Here is a 19,624-nt window from a genome sequence, read left to right as displayed (position 1 = left end):
AAAATTTAGGCAGCAACCAATTTAATAATAATGTTCTCTATTCTGCCACCTAGAAGAATGCTTTATGGTTTGTGACACCTCGAATAGTATTTGAAACCAATTAATGTTAGAAAATGTGGACTCATTTCATTGATTGATGCACTAATGAACTTTATTAATACATTTTATGAGTTATAACAGAAGAATTCTATACCTTTTCTGCATTGTTAATTTATCCATAAGATATATATGTCACAAGGCAACACATAATTGATTATTAATTCTTTCTGCCTAATGGAAACCAAATGGATTTCACAGTATATTTCCTTTTGATACAATTCGTTGATGCTTACGGATTGTGCTATCTTTTAACCTAACTGATTTTACTGTTCTTTTTTCTTTTTTGCCACGTTGAGCTTTCTGAGCACTGGTTTATGAATAAATTACTTACTTTTATGTGAACACAGGTTTTGTGCCCTTTTTTTTCTTTTGGTGCTACCCAGCGCAATATCCTCACATATGCACGCAACTAGTAGGAAGAAATCAATTACTGAAATTAGAAGTACTCTATGCAGCCTGGACTATTCCAGGTCAAAACATGTGTCAGCTAAAGCAGTCCTGCTAGACTGAGAAACCTTTATATACAAATCAGTGAATCTATGCAATTAATCCTTATAGGGAATTAGAGTATGTGAATAGGGGTACTTATTGATCAAATAACAAAAATAAGTCCCTCTTACCATCTCGCTCTAGCAGTGTGAAACTGGAAAGGACTTCAAAGAAGCTTTAAGCCAGATCCCAAAATAAGGCTCATGTTGACCTCATGTTGGTAAACAGTAACTTGTTAAGGTCCCAAAAGTGCTCGCTTTCTGGTAGTTTGGACTGGCGAATTACTTCTCTACAGAAGTGTGGCATGAACAGGGTTAAATGTAATAAAATAATGAAAATGATAGAAAGACAAATGTGAATCAATTCAAAAATAAATTGCAGATTTCTGTGATAGAATAAGGCATGCCTTGCTTAATGAGACATCCACTTCTAAAAAAAGAATGGCTGTGATGCTTTAAGAAAAAAAGCACACAAAAATATTGTACAAGGTAGAGCACCCCAATAATCCCTTAAATAAATCACTGAAGCTTGACTGAGTGAATATTGCATTAAAAAGGCAATCCCACAATAAAACGCCTTAATACTCTGTACAAATATTCCTCATCGTGCAGGTGTTTGCAGACGCTCGAAGTGTAGACTTTTTGGGTTCTTCATGGCAATATTGTGTTAGCAAGCTTGTATACCAAAATGAAGTATGAAGGTGGGCACTACAATACTGCTCATATATCCAAAAAATATGTATTATTTCTTATAAAATAAACAAACTTTAGCCTGGGGCTACCAGGAGGTCCTATGGCATAAGGACCAAATAGTAATGAGCAAAAAGATGAGATCTAAAGCGTAATCGTCCATTTGATGATCAACAACGAGCAATCCATGCTTAGATTTTAGTGTTTTTCCATGGTGCTAGTCCCGCCCTCCGTGTTGACACGGGGGTGGGACCCAAGCCGTACGTGCCTCGACACGACGCCGTTTGGTCACCATGGGATCATTTAAATACTGAAACTAACACTCGCGCGCGTGCTCGTGCGAAGTCGGCTTCCAGTGACACAGCATTTTTCGTCTGGTAAGGCAGGCTCTGCTCTCTTTGCACTTACGGCTTATAATTTCAATTGTATGATTACTGACGAGCTTCCCTGTGGGTTTTACAGGAGCCCGCACTGCAACTTGTTGCTTCTCACACAAGGTGGAGAAATGTTAGATACTTAAGGTATGAGATCTATTCCCACATTTTTTTGCTTATCAGCTAGAACTAATGTACATAAAGTGATTGACAATGAGGTTGTTGTTCTTTTCTCTTTCCCCTTTTTTTATGTTTACATCATTTTGGACACTGGGAAATGGTATGTGAAAAACATTTTTCAATTGTAACAATGTGGTCACTTAATGGTTTATAATTATGTAAAGCGTGTAACTGTTAATTGATAACAGAATGAATGTACCGCCCTGATGAAGGTTTTTGTAACCGAAATGCATTGGCATCTGTACATGCAATCTAAACTAATTTTGGCGCAGCCTCAGTGAATATGACACTACAATAATATTCCTATAAAAAAGCTTCGCAAAAGGGATGTGAATAAACATTTCCTGGAACGAATTACTGTTGATGGTGATAATTGATTGCAAATACTTTAACAAAAGGTCACGTATAGGATTCCTAAAAGTGCAGCCCTCCTTAGGGCCAATTGAGAGCACCAGCAAGCTTGTATACTACACCAAATCACCACTAGAGTGTGAACAAAGTAACTCACAAGATGGTAGATCTCTGCTATGCTGATGACACACAAACCCTCAACATGGTGGTTTGATGCAGTTTTCAGATAGCACATAGCTGCGCGATTCTAACCACAGTGCTCTACTGGGTGAACAGAAGCCCAACCCATGAAAGAAGATTTGTGCACTGGGTTACCAGAAGAACCTCACAAATGGATGTTGATGGCAGAGAAGAACAATCTCAGGATAGGGCACTAAATTCCTAAGCAAACAAATGTCCAGAGCGTATTAGATGCTTGATGCTTCACTGGTAGCGCCTCAAGATGTTTTGCACAGTTACATCCTCCAAGAACTTCAAATCAGAAGCTCAACAACAAAAGCATCCATCTCAAAACAGTTCAAATGGTTCTTGTAAGTGTGATGATGTTGGATTAACCAGTGCAGGATATGCCACCTTAATTGTTTGCCATCAGGATCCAGTATCTTTATCAAACAGTAATCACAAAATATGCGGATCGGTGCCCTTTCAAGATTGCATCTCAATGTGTTGATCTTGCCAGGTCACTGGGAACAGAGACCATAGGCATATCCCTAAGAGTTGGCCTATACAACGGGTTGCTCTGTGTCACCCAACCGGATCCCGCTGCTAGCAGACACAAATGGGGTGCAACAGGACGTGCCGAGGCAAACAAATATGTACAATTTAGGAGATAGACTTTATTTTCCTTTTGGTGTCTGGAAATGCTTCCAGCTGCTTTTCAAAGTCGCACCAAAAACCTGTAGAAAGGGTAGAGCTCTTACAAACCACAGATGATGAGATGCTGCAGAAGGCCATACAGCTGCACCTTTGGCCAACTACACACCATTATGACTAAAGTGCACAAAATAGTTCTCTCTCACACTAGAGGTTTTAGATAAGAAAATTGCCTTTATGTTCGAGTTTCTAGGAGCTTTCAAATTTGTCAACATTTTCTGCATCTGGTGTAAAGTACTATAGGGCCTCATTACGAGTTGGGCGGTATCCCAGTGGTACATCCGCCAGAATACCGCCCCAACGAATTACTGTTATTCCCCATTTATTTTTACTCAATTGGAATCAATGGGGCTTTTTTGGCAGCAGTAATTCCGCCGATTCTGCCAATTATTTTGGCAGTGAGTTGGAGGGTTTACCTCCAGGATTTTCCTGAACTCTGTATTTGGAGTATTGGTAAAGTTGGCGGTAACACAGTTACCGCCAACATTACCACTTATCGCCAAACTCGTATTGAGGCGTACATGTGCAGCCTAAAGCTTCGTTACTTTTTAATTGCTTTGCATTACCTTCTTTCAATCGAACAAGGCGAAGCACAGCTGCCCGTACTCCTGTTTACCTTCCTCCCTTTCTCCTGGCACTGGAACCATTGTCTGTGCTCGGAAGAGATAGGGGTTTCAAGGCATGGGAGTACAACATTTGGAGGGTGAAGCTATCTGCAAATGCAGATGATGTACTCCTGAATATCTCATCTGGAGCCGTTGATGCCCAATGTTCCATCTAATATTGCAATGTTGGTGAACAATTGTAAAGAGTTGGTCAGCAGAGGGCCTTGAACACTGTTTCAAAGCGTGATGTTTCTTGTCCAGAGTTCTGCTTCAATGTTCAGTATTTACCTTAGCCAACATTCCACCAGGACAATACTCACTGCAAAGTTATGATCAGCATCTCCAGCTGTATTTGTTTCTAACTTGTTTTTAACAAGTGTTTTCGGCTGAACCATTATTATAGTGGCATTACAGCCATTGGGCATGTCACCATTTTCTTTACCAATGAAACTATTTACTATTTGAACTTACGCACCCGTTTTGGATCTCATAGTACCAGGTAGTTGAAAAGTTGCATTTCATTAGATTTGTCGCCCTAGTACATAACTAATGGATTGTGAAAACTGCCACTCGCTTCAGGACAGATGTATTTTCAGTGGCTGGTCTCAAGCTCCAAGAAACCTTGTCTAACCCAAGAAGTAGCCCCAGACTCTTAGAGGGCTATCATACCTGCCCTCAATGCTCTCCAACCGCTGCCACCACAGGATTTCAAATCAGCAAATATTGTATTACTAAAGAAGTATTTAAAGCGCGTCTTGCACTGTCCCCATTCGCAGATTTCAGTCCTTTCCCCAACACTAGCCGGTTTAATGTATTAACAACTATATAATGTCTGTGTAAAGCTTTGTAAAGCACTCAGCAATGGCACGCATCAATATGCCCTTTGTACAGTGCTTCTTGATGAAGCATGCTTCATTTTCAATAAATACAAATAAACAGAAATGACCAGGATACATTCGGGTTCGTTTCATCTTTTCATCTGCTGATTTGCATTACGTAGCTTGCATTACATTGTTGTCTCCTAAAATGATGTTATTGCTTAGCCATCCCTGCTGTTTTTGTGCCTCGTACATGGTATCGCTACATGAAAAATGAATTTCAATAGCAAAGTATGAACATTACAATACAATGTTGTGATGTTTATCAAGCCTTGAACACATTTGGTTCAACTGAAGTGGCTCGTGGCTCATTGCTACAGCTCACAGCATGCACTTCGTTGTTAAATCAAAAATACACCAAGAGAACAAGTGTCATGTCATGTGTCCACTTGTTATTATTTACTTAGTAACTTTGACAACACTGGTATAACTTTTCATGTCAATAAAGTGAATGAGAAATTGAATGCCCCTGTAGCTGGAGTGATCTGTCACCCGTGAAGGAGGGATGGGTTCCAGGTGGCAACAGATAGATCATATCCTAGCAGTGATTATGTCTATGATCCTGCAATATATACAAATTGCTGCACGCACCTACTCAATGTTGGGGGCGGGGGGCAAAAGTACATCATTGTGGGGCGGGTGGCGGCACAATAAATAAGAGTCAACAGGCCAAAGTGGTTTAAGTATACCTATATTTTACCAATCTGGTTTTAAAAAAAGTGTCATTAGGCACGTTCAGAGCACGTAAAATGCAATAAAAGTTTTGCATCAAGTATATACATCCTAAAAAATGAACTCAAGTTCTTTTTCTAACCTTCCCCCAGAACCTCACTGTCTCCAGAGCTCTGTTTGCGCCAAAATGCCAGACTAGCCACGTAATATCACTTATCATGCTTGCTTTTTCAAAGATGCCCAATACAACATATCATGCCACGGTAAGAAATGGCTAGACTGACTGCACCAAAACGCCATTCTAGCTACACAATAGCACTTATCATGCTTGCTTTTTAAAAGATGCCCAATACAAATGCAGTCCACAATAAGAAATGGCTAGACTGGCTGCATCAAAATGCCAGTCTAGCCACATAATAACACTTACCATGCTTACTTTATCAAAGATGCCCAATACAAAAAGGCATGCCATCGTAAGAAATGGCTAGACTGGCTGCATTCAAATGCCAGTCTAGTTACATTGTAACACTTATCATGCTTGCTTTATCATAGATGCCCAGTAAAAAATACCATGCCTTCCCGCTGGGTCCCCCAGCGCTTCGCACACACACAATGTGATTATGTGTGCATGCGAGGTGCTGGGGGGGGCCCAAGGAATAGGCATGGTATTTTTTACTAGGCAGATGGCCAGTACAATAAAAAAGACCATGGCTGCCCCCCTGGGCCTCCCCAGCGATTTGCACAAGGAGTTGATTTTGGTTGATGCACAACCCCCCTCCTGCCAAAATAAGCTCCACGTCCCAGTACAAACACATGCACATTCACAACCTTCACAGGCAGCATACAGTTGCTCATTCACACGCACATTCATCATCATACACTCACTCATTACATACAACACAAGCATACACACATACATGCGCATATTTAAATTAACATACCTTCTGCCCCGGTCCCGATCTTCCCTCCCAGCGCTCCAGCTTCCGTGTAGCATGAACAGGAAGCAAAGAGCGATTCCTGGTTCGGGCACATGCGCGCAAGAGCCAGGGCACTGATGACGAAGTGGCCCACTCTGTATGTGCGAAGAGGCACAATAGTGCTTCCCATCGCACATATAAAGATGCAGTTCCTCAGCTAGCATCCCCAATGGGTCATGCAATGTTGGGGAAGCAAAACACCCACGGCTTTGCATGACTCATTGGATATGCAAGGCTGCAGAACAGAACTGTCAACGGAAACCACGTTTTCCTTTAACAGTTCAAGCCAGCCGAGAAGTGCTCCCTCAGCTGCAAAAAGCAGCCGAGGGAGTGCTCAGTGTTTACACTGGGCTGGTACCCTGGCTCCTCCATAATGGGCAACCAGTGGGTCGGCGCCCCACGCCCATTATGGAGAAGCCTCTGCTGTCACACTGTCAATGAATTAATGCACAGGGTCAATGTAGCTGGATATTAATACTGTTGACCTTGAAGTCATCTACATGAACTGCACTGTTTAAAGGCAGCGATTTTTAACACATTAAGGGATCCATAGACATACATGTCCTACAATAAAAGGCTACCAGGGTAGCTCAGTAGTTTGAGTGACAGTTGCTAAGAAGTTCCATATTTAAAATTGGTTGTAAAACTTAGGACTTTTTACAATTCCTTTAGAAAAAAACAAGTGCTATGCAATGTGTTCAGCCAGGGGATGGGTTGGGGTGGTAATTTGCTTATATTCAGGGTCAGTGTGGGGGGAATGTCTGCCCCCATAGTGAAAATCAAAAGTTGGCACCCATGTATCCGCAGATTTCGTAATAACTGCTGTCAGCACAATAGAAGCATTTATTTGTGATTAAGCAGGTTGACAAGCATCTAACAGCTTTAGAAATATATCCTGTGATAAAAACACAAAGGAGGGGGAACAAAAATCACATGGTATTTGTGTGGTAGTCCGACAAAAAAATAAACACACTTTAAAGAAAACGAGTAAGTTTAAGAGCATTTTTCAGTATGGAAACGTATTTTTTGTTTTTTTTCTAGACAAGTGTAAGATGCACATTTGGAAAACAATAGTGAGCCCAGCATGTAGTTTAAGCCTGCTTTTAACAGTGATGGCCCCCACCCCAGTGATATCCATGGATTCCCGTGGTGTCCCTTTCAGGATAGAAGAACGAACTCGGGGGCTGGGCAAACGACGCTGCAAACGCGCAAAGGACGGATTAGCAAAGGGGCACCTATAAGGCCCCTGGAAAGCGTTCTTTGGCAGAGTGGGGTGGGAAGGGGCGGGCCACCAATTAGGGGGTCAAAGCAGCCAGTAGGGGGATCATTACCCGCGTAAACCCAGACCCACCCGGGACGCCTATGCGACCTACTCCCTCATTCAATGATTTTATTCACATGGTGCCATTCTTACCCTGTACAGTAGCGCAGGAGGGCTCCCCTGACTTGCAGCATGGCGGAGCTGGGCACAGGTGTCGGGTTGCTTGGGGTTTCGGCTGGCAGGACGATTTGGGCTGCAACAGGCGCCTCACTGAAGGACGCGAAGCCACAGCATGCGCTGGCACGTCACTAGAGACTCTGAAGGACTGTAACGCAGTGCCTGATTGGTCCACGAACATCCCACTCTGATTGGCCGTTCTCCTTTCCACCCCCTTTGCTTTCACTTGTAAACTAAAAGCACGCAGCCTTGCCCTGGGCAGGCGCCAGGCGGTTAGCCGCTCCGGCTTGCCGGGCGGACGTGCTGCCCAAACCGCCATTGGCTCGCAGGGCAGCCCATTCACATCTCAATTTCTCCGGCTGCTTTTTGGAGTCGGCAATAGAATGAGACTAGGGGAGCCAACAACGAGAGCCTGATTGAGAATGAGACACGTGTGAGGGAGCAGGGTTATATGTTTACAGTACAGCAGTGGTGCATTAGGTAAAATATACCCGCTGATTTGGGATATGGGCGGTGACAACTGTTTAGTTTGGACACCAATGGACCAGCCGACCAGGGACTCCTGCTGAGGCCTTCTCATACCTTTCCCCCACAGAATAGAGGCCACGACAGAGGCCTTAGGTCTCGTTCTCACGGCTCCATGGTGCAGGAGGTGGAGTGAGAGTAAGAGGCCAAGCTCCAGGTTCCCTTCCCACTAAAAGAGCCATAGGAAGATAGTACACCCAATCCCAATGACAGGCCTCCAGTTTTGTCTGGTCGCTTGGAATCTGCACTGACCATAATGATGTATGTAGCCAAACGGAGGGCCACGGTAAACGACGTGCATGCCTCAGTGGTAGTTCTGCTGGATGCTCTAACTGAGGGGGGGTACTGGACGTCCAGGAGGGAAGACAGATGGTGAAGGTGTGATGTCAGGGAAATCCCTGAGAAGTAAGATTGTGGAGAAAGTGGCTATGCATTTCCTGCACAACAGAGACGCCAAAGCCACCCCAGTTGCTAAGCGTATTCCTGATGCTTATTTGCGATTGCAGAAAACTTTCTTGCCAATGTTGTAGAGTATTCAGGACATTATTACTAAGGATTGAAAGGAGCCGAGACCACCCCCTCAGAATGGCAGGGCTCTCAAGCTCCTTTCAATCCTTAGCAATAATGTCACCCTAGAAGATGTCCTGGTGGTTCTGACAAGGAGGCAGTATTGGCTCAGACTTTGGAGTGGCAGGACATTGCAGAAGGCCATCCTGGTTCATCTGCCATTTATGGTTCAGAAGCTGTTTCAGTCTCAGAATGAGAAGGAGGACAATGTTCTAACCACTGTGCCTAAGTCGACCCAGATGAGGGCCCCTAGTGGTACTAATCCGGGCAGACCTTTAAGGCACCCAGCGGCTCCATGCAGGGTAGGTTTCTTGAAAGGAATTAAATCCATGAAACCTAAGGTCAACCAACCCATTCTCAACCATGTGTCTTCTTCCTGACTCCAGGGGATAGTATCTCTCCACTTGGGGCCACCTCCAGCTATCGAGCAGATTTTGGAAAGAGGAAGTCGGAGATGCCTGGGCGATTGTGTGCAGGATGTAGGCCATCAAGTTCAGGTCCTATCCCCCAAACTTGGGTGTGGCAGTTGCCGATGACCCAAGAACTTGTAAATGAGCTCTATGGGAGGGGATTCTGTCATGCCTGCGCCATGGGCGCATACATTGGCAATCAATATGGACAAATGGTTATTCATTTATCTATAGAAAACTCCTGGATCAACCGTTATTCACTATTTGGACTTTATTTCCCATTTGCAAGACTTTGGTGCCTTTTTATTTTTCCCAGAAAACTACACTTACCATAATGCACTTGGCTATAACAATCCATTCCTGGCTATTCCTATTTTTCTTTATCAGAACTACAATCCCCAGAAGCCCTAGGGATTTGCTCTGCTCCCACCAGCTCAGGAACAGAGAGGGAGGTGGCCGATTGTCTGCAGGTGTGCTGAGCCAGGTGCAACCAATTAGCCTGCCTCTGTGCTGGGCTGGGCAGTATAAAGGCTGCTGCCTGCGAGAGCTCCGTCTCTTGCATTGAGAGTCCTTCCGGCACCTTTTTGCTTTGAGCTACAAACTTTGTATGCAGTTTCCTGCTTTCACCTGCTTTTTGTTCCAGTGCCCTGGCGGTCTCCACATTACAGCGGATCACGCTTTGCTGCCTTCCAGCCTTCGCCCTTGCCCTGCCGGGCTCTCCACATTGCAGCCGATCACGCTCTGCTGCCTTCCAGCCTTCGCCCTTGCCCTGCCGGGCTCTCCACATTGCAGCCGATCACGCTCTGCTGCCTTCCAGCCTTCGCCCTTGCCCTGCCGGGCTCTCCACATTGTAGCCGATCACGCTCTGCTGCCTTCCAGCCTTCGCCCTTGTCCTACCGGGCTTTCCACATTGCAGCCGATCACGCTCTGCTGCCTTCCAGCCTCCGCCCTTGTCCTACCGGGCTCTCCACATTGCTGCTGATCACGCTCAGCTGCTTTCCTTCCTCAGCCCTTGTCCTCTGGGCTCCCTGCCCTGCAGCCTGCCTCACTCCGGCTGCCTTAGCCCTTGTCCTCTGGGGCTCCCTGCTCTGCAGCCTACCTCTCTCTGGCTACCTACAGCCCTTGTCCTCTGGGCCTTCCTACTTTGCAGCTTATCCCGCTTCGCTGCCTACTACCTACCTTTTCCGATGGGTTCTCGGCCTAGCAGCTCTCTACAGTCCTCTGCTACCTTCTACGTTCATCGGCCCTGTCCCTCAGGGTTCACTCCTTACTGCCCGGCCCTTACGGGATCCTTGCCGTGCAGTCTGCTTTACTCTGCTGCCCTAAGCCCTTTTTCTCTGGGCGTTCTACCTTACAGTCCTACCCCTGTGGGCTTACTCATTGCTTTCCTGCTCCTCTGAGCTCTCAACCTTGTTCCTTACTGTCCTCTGCTATCCTATCCTGTTACACGACTTTCCTTTCATTTCCTTCTGCTAGTTTGCTATCACCTCCTTTCCTGGATTTGTCTGTAGTATCTTCTCTTGTACTGTTTGTAGACCCTTTTGTACAGAGCTTGTCTGTTGGTTCCCTTCAGTCAACCTCTGCCCCTTCCCTTGTCCTGTTTCTACATTACAGACACCCAGAGCTGCTGTTCCAAGTCATGAGTAAACAACGTGGGCCTCTGTTATAGCAAACTGTGCAGAAGGCTAGAGTATTTCCAAGGTTCGTGGAATACTCTTTTCCTATATCTGCATACACCCCAAGAGGGTATTCATTCTGTATCTTTTCCCTTGCTACTCTTGCTTACTCTTCGTTCTCTTTCCTTTCCGCTGTGTGTGTTCTTATCTGTCCACTTTATTTGGCACAACCACCCAAACCCTTTCTGGGTGTTCTGTGCTACTCTTAATAGAGTGCCATCCTTGACAGAATGCAAGAGCCAAAAATGTCTTGTTCCATAGGCAGGAAAGGCACACACAGACCAAGGATGCTTTCCTTTCGGGTTAAGAAACCTTTGCAAAAATCTATACTTCCCCTAAAGACAGCAAACAAGAACCTTAGTCTAAAGAACAGTCTTGCCTTAGTAAACAAAGATTTACAAGCACGGTACTACACTCACTGGCTTACTGACCCTTCTTCCATGTATAACTATTATGACATTTGCGACTATGATCCGCAGTCCTTATTGGTTGAAGAGCTACAGCAAGATAATGAATTCTTACAGATCTTGTTAGCCCAAACAGTGAAAGACACTCCTGAGCCTGATAGTTTTTCTAACACTGTTACAGCCAAGGATATTGCACTCATTGTGGGGGTCTCTAAACCAGAGTACACTGTTGCTAGAGTGATATGTTCAAGATCTGATTGGCAAGCTCCCCAGTCTACTGGACACCCTCATTTGACAGGACACGGTATTATGTATCCTGAGGTTAGTTCACCTAGTCCTGGGTACAAAAGACCAATACTGACCATCGGTGGTCTTAATACTTCCCCAGTATCTACCAACCACAATAACCTTAAGGTCAGTCTTCCCATTGCTACAACAGAATATTCTGCCACACCAGATTCTGAAGCTTTAGATCAGGCTAATGAAACATACCTGCTACAAGAAAAACTCCTACGCCTTAAAAGAAAGACCGAAGATCTCTATGATGACTTTGTTTATTTACATAGTAAAAATTCTATGAAGGGACACAACATTCCAGACCTTTTGACACAATGTCCTACACCCGAAATACTGTCTTTAGAGATCAACATGGTAAGGCCTGGAATTGCCACGCAGAAAAGGATACAGATGTATACCAAGCAGATGGAAGACCTAAATTTAGCATATGCTAAAGTCTGACACAGCTCTTTCACTTTCCAACCACAGTAACTCAGGTTCTGGGACTCTAGACCATGATTCCAATCCTGAACAATACCCGCTACCTGCCTGGAATCCAGCCTTTCCATCAGTCAATACCCCAGACCCACCAAGTAATTTGAGCACACCAGACTTTGAAGATCAGCCTGCAGAACGCCTACCCAATCATGACCCCACATCTGTCTTATTACCTGTTCCTGTATCTGCTAGCCCAATCTCTGCTGCTCCTCCTGCTAATACTTCTAAATCTGCTACTGTTGCAGCAGCTCACATCTCTCTTTTCGCAGCAGAAGCACCCCCTTCCTCTCTGCCTGCAAGGACAGAACCTGTTGCTAAATCAGACAACAACTTTTCTTTTGGGACTACAGCTCCGGTTGTTCTTGCTGGCGCCTCTGCAGCACTAAAACTACCAGACTCTACTCTATCAGTCTCAGGTGCGTCCCTGTCCGCTGGTTCTTCTATGGCACCCACTCTCCCAGTTGCTACAGCATCGGAACTATCCACAGCCATTCATGATCTCTCTGCTGCGGTGGCTTCTGAAATTCCTACAAATCACGGAGAACCCGCCACTGTGACTTCTGACGTTTCTGCGGCTAATCTTGACTCTGCCATTGCTGTGTCTGATGCCTTGGGAAACCTTGCTAAAGCAACCAACTCTGCTGTACCTCTGGCTCCACCTCTCACCACCTTACTGTCACCTTTCAAAGCAAGCCTTGCCATGGAACCTGTAACAGACATTCACAGTTCCTCTATTCATGAACACTCTGTTGGGTTTTGTGCTCCAAAGACTTTGACTTTTCTGATTTCTACCGTAAAGGTTCAGCACATTGATACCGTCTCCACCTTTCAAGACTCCCACATTACAACCTTAAAAGGTTTTTTGTGCTTCATGATATGCCTTTTTGGAATAAGACTCTTTCACGGTGTGACAGACCTTCTTCCTGTTGGTCAGTCTTCGAGGGGCCTGGAGAGGGGCATACTGTCATGCCTGCGCCATGGGCGCATACATTGGCAATCAATATGGACAAATGGTTATTCATTTATCTATAGAAAACTCCTGGATCAACCGTTATTCACTATTTGGACTTTATTTCCCATTTGCAAGACTTTGGTGCCTTTTTATTTTTCCCAGAAAACTACACTTACCATAATGCACTTGGCTATAACAATCCATTCCTGGCTATTCCTATTTTTCTTTATCAGAACTACAATCCCCAGAAGCCCTAGGGATTTGCTCTGCTCCCACCAGCTCAGGAACAGAGAGGGAGGTGGCCGATTGTCTGCAGGTGTGCTGAGCCAGGTGCAACCAATTAGCCTGCCTCTGTGCTGGGCTGGGCAGTATAAAGGCTGCTGCCTGCGAGAGCTCAGTCTCTTGCATTGAGAGTCCTTCCGGCACCTTTTTGCTTTGAGCTACAAACTTTGTATGCAGTTTCCTGCTTTCACCTGCTTTTTGTTCCAGTGCCCTGGCGGTCTCCACATTACAGCGGATCACGCTCTGCTGCCTTCCAGCCTTCGCCCTTGCCCTGCCGGGCTCTCCACATTGCAGCCGATCACGCTCTGCTGCCTTCCAGCCTTCGCCCTTGCCCTGCTGGGCTCTCCACATTGCAGCCGATCACGCTCTGCTGCCTTCCAGCCTTCGCCCTTGCCCTGCCGGGCTCTCCACATTGTAGCCGATCACGCTCTGCTGCCTTCCAGCCTTCGCCCTTGTCCTACCGGGCTTTCCACATTGCAGCCGATCACGCTCTGCTGCCTTCCAGCCTCCGCCCTTGTCCTACCGGGCTCTCCACATTGCTGCTGATCACGCTCAGCTGCTTTCCTTCCTCAGCCCTTGTCCTCTGGGCTCCCTGCCCTGCAGCCTGCCTCACTCCGGCTGCCTTAGCCCTTGTCCTCTGGGGCTCCCTGCTCTGCAGCCTACCTCTCTCTGGCTACCTACAGCCCTTGTCCTCTGGGCCTTCCTACTTTGCAGCTTATCCCGCTTCGCTGCCTACTACCTACCTTTTCCGCTGGGTTCTCGGCCTAGCAGCTCTCTACAGTCCTCTGCTACCTTCTACGTTCATCGGCCCTGTCCCTCAGGGTTCACTCCTTACTGCCCGGCCCTTACGGGATCCTTGCCGTGCAGTCTGCTTTACTCTGCTGCCCTAAGCCCTTTTTCTCTGGGCGTTCTACCTTACAGTCCTACCCCTGTGGGCTTACTCATTGCTTTCCTGCTCCTCTGAGCTCTCTACCTTGTTCCTTACTGTCCTCTGCTATCCTATCCTGTTACACGACTTTCCTTTCATTTCCTTCTGCTAGTTTGCTATCACCTCCTTTCCTGGATTTGTCTGTAGTATCTTCTCTTGTACTGTTTGTAGACCCTTTTGTACAGAGCTTGTCTGTTGGTTCCCTTCAGTCAACCACTGCCCCTTCCCTTGTCCTGTTTCTACATTACAGACACCCAGAGCTGCTGTTCCAAGTCATGAGCAAACAGCGTGGGCCTCTGTTATAGCAAACTGTGCAGAAGGCTAGAGTATTTCCAAGGTTCGTGGAATACTCTTTTCCTATATCTGCATACACCCCAAGAGGGTATTCATTCTGTATCTTTTCCCTTGCTACTCTTGCTTACTCTTCGTTCTCTTTCCTTTCCGCTGTGTGTGTTCTTATCTGTCCACTTTATTTGGCACAACCACCCAAACCTTTTCTGGGTGTTCTGTGCTACTCTTAATAGAGTGCCATCCTTGACAGATTCTTCGGGGCCTACCGAAGGGGCAATCTGACCTGAACTTAGAAATGGAAGTATAATATAAATCATTGGTACGGCTTACCACTAGTTCTTCACATTTCTGTTTATCAGTGGCAGAGCCTTTCATATACATGACGGAACATTTCCAACTCAAAGAGCTTGCAAAGCACCAGTTACCTTGCAAATCTGTGATAGTGAACAAAACAAAGTGCCTATTTAAAGATTTGACTATATCCATGATGTCTACTAACTTGATATGCAAAAAATAAAGTTGCTTTAAGTCACTAATCAAATATTTTCAACATCATGAATAACAACGTGCTGTGGAAGTTTGTGACAAAGAATCTGCATATCTAAATTTGTTTATTACACAACTTTTTCAGGTTGGCATTATCTTTCATTCTGGGACTCATAGTTTACCATTCAAGATGTGAAAATTAAAGCCACAATGATATTCTTTTGGCTTAACGTGTTGCTAAAAGGATTTCCATGCTGTCGTGTGGCTTTATTGTGCAATTAGTTTTGTAAGTTAACTCTATAAGACATTATTAATGTAGACCTAAAAAACCAACTATTTGAGCCATAGTGTGTGATGCTGTTCACCACCCCCTCAACATCCCCCTGCCCTCCCGGCCATCTGTCCGACCTTCACACTCCCTCCTTTTTGGATACAGCCAGAGTACCACTAGTCACTAGTTCCTTTTTTCCACTTCCACCCCTGCCTGTACTGTACCCAGATCAGAGTGGGCGTTTACTCAATCTTCTTCGTGGTGGCAAAGGCCCAGTGCTGGAAATAGACAAAATGTATTGGGGGAACTAAACCCCTGCTTAGGCTTCATGTCTACATGGAACGGTGCTCCGGCAAGACAGCTTTTGCAGGAGCGCAGTCTTATTCCGGCCCAATTCCTCCCCTGCAAAGGCCTATCAACAGAATCAAAAAGGAGTCTTGTTTACTTTCGGGAATGAGTGGGTAAAAGTTTATTTAACATTGTGTCTTGCAATAGATGAGCAGCATCCCAGTTCTGAACCCGAAACACCCACCCGTCCTCCATATCACCTTTCCTTATACCCTCAGTAAAGCTTGACCCCTTAATTTTGAGACACCAGACGTAGGCCTTCCAGCGTACTGTTCCTTCCTCCCTGTAACAAAGGAAACCCCTGTTTTCTAACGAAAGTCTGTCATCTCTTCTTACTCTTCCATCATGACGTGACGTAGCCCTTCCAGGTTCATCTCTATTGATGCCTTGGCTTCCAGTCTCATTTTTTTCAGGCAAGGGCTTTCGGTCCACAGTCCTTGGATGTTCTTCACATGTCCAACAGAGTTCCATTGTCTTTTACCAGTCAGAACCGGCCGGTACCAAACACGGCAACCCTGCTGCATTTACCCAGTGCACCCAGCCAGTCCCAAAATCATTGTTTCAGAACATTTGTCTGGTGCATGCGCCACTACATATCGTACAAGCACTGCCCAGAGCAAAAAGTCCATGTCAAGCCCCCCAACAAAGACCACTTAAAAGAAAGAAGAAATAATAAACACGAGGGCTCTTTGCAAATAGACATGGTGTAGGCATCTGAAAGGGGGACTTTTTGCCTCCTAACCCCCTCCCAATCATTCATAATCCTTACATCCAAATAGTACCCATCATGACATCAGCATGCTTAATAACTAATAGTTATGGAAAAAATAACTTGGGGGTTCTGTGTTCTCAGGCCTCACGGAAATGGTGGCTGATCATAGACCTGAAAAGGGTCAATTGTTTCAAGGAGATCCCCTTCAAGACGGAGACCCTACAAGAAATAATTCCCATGATGTCAAAGGGGGTCTTCAAAAAGTCAGTCCATCACATGGAGGCCTCCTTACATAACCCCATATTCCAGGGGTACAGGGAGTTTCTCAGATTTGCTGTGGAGGCGCATCATTCTCAGTTCCAGGTTATACCCATCGGTCTATGTTCAGCCCGAGGGCATTCATGAAGGGCATAGCCTCCATTGTAGCCATGTTACATGACCAGGGCATCTGTCATAGTCCTTATGACTGGCTTACCCATGCCCTATGTCACTCCTTGCTTGAAGGGATGCATCTCTTACGTGCTCCCTTTTGGAGACATTCAGCTGGGTTCTGAACTTGTGGTTCCCACTCAGTAGATGGAGTTTATCAGAGGACTCTTGAACACCAAGGAGGAGAGAGTCTCACTGACCCTTCATAGTGCATCCAAGCTGCAGAACAGGGTTTTGAGGGAGGAGGACACCCGTGGAGGATCCGTAGAAAGACGCAGACACTATGAAGACATTTCTATCATGTAGTTCATTTAAAGTAAAATAAGGCCTACATTTATCTGTGTCAATGGGATATTCCCTACCTCTTTTAGTAACTAAGGTGCTTGTCAGTCAGAGTGAATGTCCAAGTCTTTCCACTGTCCTAATCTAACCTATCTGACCCTACCACTAATATAACTAAGGCCAGGAGAATTACTCTTTTATCCTGGTCGCTGTGTTCCTTCACAGGGGATTTATTGATGATATTGTTCTACTAAATAGCAGGCGGTGGATGCACACGGTAAAGCTTCGCGCCCCCCCCCCCCCGGGTGCATTTTATGAGTTTTGTGTTTTATATTTAGTGTATCTCCACACTTTTATTTCCTTTTAGAGTGGGGTCCTACTTCCCTCCTTGGCGGGTGACTGGGCGCCTCATCTCCTGCAAGCACGCCGATTCTGGTGTTTTTATTTTATTTTAGTTAGTGACTGTTTTGATTTTCTTGTAGCCAGTGGATGCACTGTACTCAGAGGGTGCCTGGCCTCCTGGGTCTTCGAGGCTCGACTCGGCTGCAGTCCTCTGTTTATTTTCTTACATCTACGCGCATTGACGGCAGGAAGCTCCACCTACTCACTTCCTGAAGCGCTAGAAGATTGTCCCTTTCTGAGCTTATAGCTCTTGGGCCAATTAGTAGGCAGTGGATGCAAACGTTAAGGCTTCACCCCGGTGCGCTTTTATGAGTTTTGTGATTCATATTTAGTGTATCTACACACTTTTATTTCCTTTTAGGGTGGGGTTCTACTCCCCTCCTTGGCAGGTGACTGGGCGCCTCATCTCCTGCAAGCACGCCCATTCTGGCATTTTTATTTTTATTTTATTTTAGTTAGTGACTGTTTGTTTTCATTTCCTTGTAACCAGTGGATGCACTGGGCTCAGAGGGTGCCTGCCCTCCTGGGACTACGAGGCTCAACTCGGCTGCAGTCCTCATTTTATTTTCTTACATCTACACGCATTGACGGCAGGAAGCTCCTCTTACTGACTTCCTGGAGCGCTAGAGGATTGGCCTCTGTAATACCATGTGTAAATTTAATCAGCAGACGAGCCGAAGGCACAGCAGTCAGGCGCAGCGGGCGAGGCTTCGTCGTGCCGAAGTTGCGCCTAAGTTAAGCCCGTCCGTGCTACGGCCGGGCAGGCGGGCCGGACTACTAATGTTAGGGTAAGTTATATTAAACAAACCCTGGTAGCTCTTGCTCCTATACACACGGTATTCCCTGTAAATTTCGACAAAAAGCCCAGGTTGGCCATTATTCGTACTAAAGGTGCTAAACCCCCATTCTATGGTGGCACATGCAGTCTCCTTATTTGAGTTTATACAAGATAATTCCCCAGACATCTTATGTCTCACTGAGACTTAGCTGACTGACAGCTCTGCGCCAACTCTCTCTGAGGCACTTTGGACGGGTATAGCATAATACACCTTGATCGTTCAGCACTTCACCCTGGCGGCAGAGTTGCTATTAGTTTTAAATCTATTTTTGCGATTACCATGGTCGCTTTACCACATAGTCTATGTCTAGAAGCTCTGCTTGTTCGTTGGGTGGTGGATATGTTCCTATTGCCTGCATTTCTTGATGGGCTGTCGCCCCAAGGGTCTTACTCTGCTTTTCTCACCCCGTTTCTTGACCTAATTGCCTCTCGTCAAATCAGGTTTTCAAATTTAATCATATTGTGCGATTTAAATATTAGGTACAATGCCCCTCTGGTCCCCACTCTGGCCCAGTTTTTTGATTCCATGACAGACTTTGGCCTCCAACAGGGGGTACTGGAAGCTACCCATTCATTGGGCGGCATCCTCGATCTTATCTTCTCGGCGGAATCAGCCATTTCTGTGGCTCCAGCCATACAAGTATTGTTGTCAGATCACTATATGGTACCATTTGCAGTGTATACCCCATGTAGGGCTGCTACTGCTGCTCCTACCACTGCTATGAAACGCAACTGACGTTCCGCCAACCTTTCTTCTGTGGCATCTTTTATTAATAGGGAATGTCAGAACATCGCACAACTGGAGCTTTCCACTCTATCCAAGATCTTGCATGAGGCCACTGACTTGGCGGCTCCTCTGAAACCAACTTGCCTCAAAAAACACCCCTCTGCTCCATGGTTCTCAGATCAACTTAGAGCAGCTTCCTTGAAGTTAAGACAAGCAGAACGTAAATGGCGTTCCGGCTATAATTCAGAAGATAAGCTGGCCTATCGCCAACTCACGAGAAAGTATCATCTGCTCAAACAAGCCTTCTTTACCTCTAAGGTGGAGTCTGCACTTTGCCCATCCAAAGACATTCTCAGTTGATAAGTCTTTTTCATCCTCCACTCGTTTTTCACCGATGGTGACTCCCACTCAACGTTTATGCAATTCGCTGAGTGAGTTTTTTGTTTGCCACTAAGATCACAGACATCTGCAATTTCATTGTCTCAAGTGCCCCTAGTTGGCCTTGCACCATGGCGGCTGATTTGCCAGCTTCTGATCCCCCTCCCTGGTCCCATTTCCTTGAATTTTCCACAGAAGACGTGTCTAGGGCAGTAACTTCTTTGAGGTCTGCAGCCCCTTCTGACCCCGTGCCGCTAAATGTTCTAACAAATATTCTACCTATGATCAATTCTTAGGTTACGGCAGCAATGAAT

The 19,624-nt window shown here is 45.7% G+C and overlaps 1 protein-coding gene across 1 annotated transcript in view; it reads right to left on the bottom strand.

The window, feature by feature from the left end:
* ALDH4A1 (aldehyde dehydrogenase 4 family member A1) overlaps positions 1–7,768 on the bottom strand; it is a 442,959-nt gene extending 435,191 nt beyond the window's left edge. Inside the window, exon 1 of the mRNA XM_069611079.1 lies at positions 7,602–7,768. Coding sequence (XP_069467180.1) covers positions 7,602–7,642 — 41 coding nt within the window. The 5' untranslated portion in view covers positions 7,643–7,768. The remainder of the gene's footprint in view (positions 1–7,601) is intronic.
* Positions 7,769–19,624: the final 11,856 nt, after the last annotated feature.

Source organism: Ambystoma mexicanum, chromosome 8, assembly GCF_040938575.1.
Source record: "Ambystoma mexicanum isolate Mex_15411 chromosome 8, UKY_AmexF1_1, whole genome shotgun sequence".
In the NCBI taxonomy this organism is placed as follows: Eukaryota; Metazoa; Chordata; class Amphibia; order Caudata; family Ambystomatidae; genus Ambystoma; species Ambystoma mexicanum.
This window is presented reverse-complemented; position numbering and strand designations above follow the sequence as displayed.